Source organism: Lactuca saligna, chromosome 7, assembly GCF_052625555.1.
Source record: "Lactuca saligna cultivar CGN05327 chromosome 7, ASM5262555v1, whole genome shotgun sequence".
NCBI lineage: Eukaryota > Viridiplantae > Streptophyta > Magnoliopsida > Asterales > Asteraceae > Lactuca > Lactuca saligna.
In genome coordinates this window covers 91,495,492-91,501,657 of record NC_136423.1, presented here as the reverse complement: position 1 = coordinate 91,501,657, position 6,166 = coordinate 91,495,492, and the positions used below count along the sequence as shown (strand labels likewise).

General features: G+C 35.1%; 1 protein-coding gene across 1 annotated transcript; it reads right to left on the bottom strand.

The window, feature by feature from the left end:
* Positions 1-4,564: 4,564 nt before the first annotated feature.
* On the bottom strand, positions 4,565-5,886 carry LOC145005909 (GEM-like protein 4). Its single transcript, XM_078965022.1, has 4 exons — positions 5,631-5,886; positions 5,458-5,550; positions 4,972-5,246; positions 4,565-4,884 (listed from the first exon to the last, which is right to left on the bottom strand). The coding sequence occupies exons 1-4, from the start codon at positions 5,764-5,766 to the stop codon at positions 4,705-4,707; spliced, it is 684 nt and encodes a 227-aa protein (XP_078821148.1). The 5' UTR covers positions 5,767-5,886; the 3' UTR covers positions 4,565-4,704.
* Between the last annotated feature and the right edge of the window lie 280 nt (positions 5,887-6,166).

Below are 6,166 nucleotides of genomic sequence, written 5' to 3'. Positions count from 1 at the left end.
AAACTTTTGTAGTCAGCGTATGTAGTACACTGAACCTCATACATATAGTGCCTCGAAATATTGAGAGAAAAAATCACCACCCCAACTCTCAATCATGCTTAGGATAATTCATCTCATGAGGCTCTAGTTGCCTCGAAACGTAAGCAATCACGTGACACCTCTATATAAGGACAACTCCAATGTAACAACCTGTTTGTCATCATTCTTTGATTCAGGGCCGTAGGATGGAATTCAATTGTGTAAAGGCTTAGTCCTTTTAAGGAGGCTATGTTTAGACCTTTTAGAATGAGGTAATGATGGTTATGAGATCTAAACCTTCGAATTGTGTTTTGGAGTCAAAGAATAAAACGGAAAAAGTCATAGGTCGGGTTCTTGCATGAAATAAGGACTTTTGTTTGAGAAGTTTTTAGTCAAAGATATTTAGATAATATTGTAGAGATCTTTAATATCTTTTCGTGGTTATAAAGATCGTTGAAAACGGAGTTGGAACGAAGAAGTTATGATTGTTTGAAGTTAGGGCGGTTTTTGGTTGAGCCGTATATGCTGGACGTACTCAATGTTTATGTTGGGCGTACTAGGGCATACATAGTATGTTGGGCGTAAATTAAGTACATTGGGTGCATACGATCGGTGCCTAAACCTTATTTTTGTGGTTTGAGCCATATCTAAGCTCCTTAACTCCCCTAAACGCATTCCATTCTTAGCTTTCACCTCTCCAACACCCTCACTTGTAACCCTAACCCTGGATTGAGCCTTGTGAGCAAAAAGAAGATGTTTTAAAGTGCCTTGGAGTGTTCTTGGTGCACCTTGGAGAAGAAGGTTCCATTTTTTTCTATTTGGATTGATCGTAGTTTGTTCGAGATAGTCATGTCCATACCATCAAATTTTATTTTGTAAACTGGTTATTTTAAACTTGAAAGTGGTCAAAGTTGGTTACCTTTTTTTAATAAAATCAACCTTTTGTATAACAATATTTTATGGAAAAATCATCACCATGCCACCAAACAGAAACATCAGCAATTACTACAATCATAAACAATGTAAATAGGAAATGCCATAATTAGAAACATTGCTAAAAATAGTGTTTTCATTGTTCTATTAAGTTCCTTACTACAAACAAATGTAGAGTTGATAAGAGCTAAAAATAATAACTTTATACAACAAATGACTGAAAATCCCTTCTAACCAGATTATAATTTTCCAGAATAGAATTGTTTTTAGCAGCCATATGTAATGGCATTCTCCATACTGAAAATCAATTATAGTAAGCTAATAAGTGACAATTATTTAACTGGTTTCCTTTGATTTTTCGTAAATTCATTTTGTAGATTTAATTCATAAATAAAAATCATAAATAGACTACAATAATAATCAAACTATGCACTACACACCATGTTATTCACTTCCATCTCAACCATTTTTCTTTGGTTCTTCTTTCTTCATCTCCACCTACAATACAACAAAGAAACTTAAAGTCAACCTAACAAACTATACGTATACCTATAAAAATCCCGGCCTAACATTACTCATACTCATGTATCCAACTTATGATCCTTATATACATATCAAAACACTATGTTACCTTTATGACAAGAGTGAAGTTTTAATGATATGTTTTTTTCTTTTGGGGGTAAAAATGATTATGTTAGAAATGCTTGTCCTTGAACAAACAAACATATACCAAAACTCGCCTGATTACCATTCATATCAATCAAACGTCCATTAGAAGTCAACAAAACTGGGGTTCCATGGTCCCACTTAACAAAAAAAAATAGAAGAGAGCGACCATAGCTCCCCATACAATCAAAATCTTTATTTCTTAAATCCAAAGATATGCAAAACATAAAAATTAAAAGCTTTGATGCTTAGAAGGCGGTAAAAAAGTAATTAGACACTTAAATGTGTATAATTAATTGATTATCAAACATTAAAGAAATCTTAATCGAAGCATGAAACCGTAAGTAAGAAACTCACAAGTTTCGGTAAAAGAAATTGAGAAATAATCGATGAATTTCAAAATAGAAGTGGTAGATTTCAGCGACTTTTTATAGGATAAGCGTTTGATCAAATGACCCTTGAAGAATTGCATAAATGAACTCTCTTGTTGTGCAAATCTGTACAAAAAAAATAAAATAAAAGGTATACAGGAGACGAACCCTAGAAAAGTGAATTGGTTCAACTTACAACTTTCTCCAATAGCCTTCGACTACGTTGTTTTACTCTCCGGCGGCGGCTGACTTCCCGTTTTTTTCGTTCACGTGAACACACAAAACAACGGAAATTGTAAGAGTCTTACATGTTAGCCTCACTTATAAAGGCATCGATTGGTGGTGACGGTGAAAGATGTCACACCCCAAAACCTGAACGGCGGAATCGTTCGGGGGTGGAGGACGTCATGTACCGTATCACAACAATGAATAGTAGTAAACAAGCAACAACATCATCCATTGCATTAATAATATAATTTCATACATGTGTGCAAAGTTATAGACACTAAAAATATACATATCAAAATAAAAGATAAGTCTTGAACGAACTCCATCTTCTCAAAAACCGGGCCCTTGTACCTGTTTAGTGGTGACCTAAGAATACAAGTTATTTTGAAAGCGAGTATCAGCTTAATGCTGGTGAGATCATAAGTATATTAGGGTCTGTGTTTTTATGAAAACATTTGTAAGATGTTTGTAAGATGTAATGTATAAGTTTTGTAAAGTTTGTATTTGTTGAACTATCCTAGAAAACCTTATGTTTCCTACTAAAAGTAGCCTTCTACCAAGGCATCTAGTAACTGTGTGTGTTTCTTGTAAGAGTGTGTATTTTCCCAAATCCGACTATCATTAACCAAAAATATAGTTTTTACATTACCGCACATCGTGTGAATGTTCACGAAGTGAATGTAATAGGAAAAATATTATAGTACTGTAGTGTTGTATTAAGTAACTACTACTGTATTAACTACCTTAAACCAATTGTTATTTAAAGTACCATGTGATCGACCTGTACCCTGCTACCGACTCTATAGTAAAACGACGATGTAAGAAGCCGTAAGAAATGACATTTGGCACCCGTAGACTTGCAAGTCCCACTGTAGCGAACAACAAGGTGTAGATTAGTCAATCCAGTATAGATCTATACGCAAACTCATACGCTCCCCAATTAAGGAGATTCTGGATACAAAAACGGTCATGGAAGGTAGTTCCATGACCCGTTTAATGGCTCACATAACTGAATGTAATGTATATGTAATGTATGTGCTAGCTGTATTGTGTGTTCTTTCTCTATCTAGCATGTATGTTTGTTTCTCATCACTATGTATTATGTTTGTTTCTCATCACTATGTATTATATTTGTTTCTCATCACTATGTATTAAGTTTGTTTCTCATCACTTTGTTCTATGTTTGTTTCTCATCACTATAAGTTATGACTCATGTATGAACTGACTCTTTGTATGATTCATTGTTCTAGTATTAGTATTAGTAAAACCCTAAACTATGCCTATTGTAGTTTACTAGTAATATAACTTGTATGTATGAACATGGGAGTATACCCTTGCTCCCAAGGATATTGAATAATCAGCCCTCGTCAAGAAGGTGTGACAAACGTTGGTGGTTGGGGAGATTGTCGACGATGGTTTTCTGGTTCACTGGTGGTGACAAACGTTGGAGCTTCTAAAGCTCTTTATCAGCCGATGATGGGAGGGAAGAGAGATAGCTCCAACGAGATATGGGTTTCAAGTATGAGAAAGAGAGGCGTCTGGTGGGATATAATGATGGAGAAGATGGAGATGGTTGGTGAAGGATGGTGGTGGGGCGAATGTTTATGGCAGGAGGAGGTCAGGTGGAGGTGTTCTTGATGGTCCGTGTTTGTGTGTGTTTTAAAGAATTAGCAGCAGATGGAGGGGAGAGAGAGAGAGATAGCGAGAGGGATCTCTTTTAAAGTAAATTTTTTTAATATAATAAATGATAAATGAATTAAAAGAAAAGGAAAAACGAAATTTAGGAGGGATATAATAGTCTTTTCAGGTGTTAAGGGACCTAAATCACTAAAAATATCCAATTTTGAATTATTGATGCACCAACATTTTGTTTTGGACTAAAAGCACATAAATTTACCAACCATAGGGACCATTTTTGCAATTTTGTCTTATTTTTGCAAATAATACAAAAAAAAATGGAATGACTCCGCGGGCAATACTCCAGCGTTCCGGAAACCTCCGAATCGTTATATTATGAAAATGATGGTTGGTTTAAAAAAAAAAAAAATACATTGTTCATTTTTTTCAAATCCTACTTCATTTATAAGGGTTAGATACTTAGATTACTCAATTTCTCAAATATTTATCATCTAAAAAAAACCTTAAATTGGTTGAGATGCCGGCCTTGACATACTTTTGCTTTGGTCGGCATAGGACGTTAAAATGCCGCCACCGTGTTCTTTTCCTTTGACAGATTGGCAAACCATATGCCACTTTGACAACTTATTAAAATATGTCATTTATCATTAACAAAATGATATATTAAAAAAATCAGATATTAAAACTAACCTTTATTAAAATATTCTAACTAAAAGTAGAACCAAATTATCATTAACAACTTCCAAACCTACAAAGAAAAACGTTACAACATATAAATACTAAAACGTAAAAATGCATACAAAAAACAAACTAAACACATATTTGTACAAAGCGACTATCTTCATCAAACTCACTTTGCAACAAAAGAAAGCGCCTTTTTAAGATTACGAAATGCTTTCTCAAAACGTACAAAACCCATAAACCAAAATTCAAAACCATCATCTGTCACCATTTGTATGTATTTTTGTGCAGGGTTCTCCACATTCTCACTCTCATTCGCTTCTTTAATCTTGTTCACTGGAACCAATACCTAAAACCAACATCCAAACACAACTTAACCATTTGTATCTAATTCAAAGTAGCAAGAATTGAAAATAGGGTGATTTGAATTAATTACCTTGTAAGGCTTTCGAATGGGGTCGCCATTTGGTGAAGGCAATGCGATGGATCTGTCGCTGTAGAAAGCTATCTTTTGAGTAGAGATGAAGAGTATTCCGGCGATTGGACCTGCGGTGGTTGATAAGTAACATTGAGAAGCTTTCAACAGCTTCTCTCCTTCGATTTCCCCAAATACTTCCTTGAATATGTTTTCTCTTCCTCCTTTTTGTATGATTTTGGCTCCTAATCTTAGCTTCCCCTTCACTGTTTCTGAAAATTTTGGCCCCATCTTCACTGCAAACATTAACGACCTTGTTTTTCTCAATCACTCAATAGATCAGGAAACCATCGGATTTACATTTCAAAATAGCCCTAAAATTTGGGCAGCAAAATAATGAATATATATAATCAGTGTAGTTGTGATTATCTTCACAAAGGAACATCGAAAATGATTTTTTTTACATAAACAGCTGATTTAGTAACTCAACTATGTGTAAAATCTTACCGTGATCTCGAACTCTGTACGCGAAGCTACAGGTTTTTCTGCGGGGATGTTTCTTAGTTCGACAGCTTTTCTCCAGATCTCCATCTTCAGTCCCTTGGATACATCAATAAACACAAATAGGTAAGTAGAGAGAAAATAAGAGTGAAAAACAGAGTATGTAATCGAGAGAGTACCTGTAGTAGAGAAATTGGAGTGTTCGTACGAGGCATCTAGGAGTGAAGAAGGACTGAAGAGAAGATTAACCGGCGATGACGCAGAGCCGGTCGTCGTCCCTGCTCTCCCGTGGGCTTCGTCGGTGTTGATCTTCATTCACAGAAGCGTGTTGAATCCTGTGGTTTGCAGTTGGGATTGAAGAAAAAATGGGTGGAAAAAAACGAGGAAATAGGGGTGTTTATGGTCGAGGCGATTGTGTCTTCGTCAACTCTGTTTCTACATTAATTGATATGCAGACTTCCAATCAGCTTCCCTCAAATTGAATTACTTAATTCTAACACGTTTCATTAACAAAATAATAACATTAAACATGGACTTATTCATTAAAATCCATTTATTACTTTATTCTTAGTCCCTAAAATTAAAGATCCTCTACTGATTAGTGATTATCGACCAATCAATTTTATTGGCTGCATCTAAAAATCATCTCCAAGATTATCTCGTTGAATGAAGAAAGTGATGGGGCAGTGCATAAATGTGGTGCAACTAGCATATA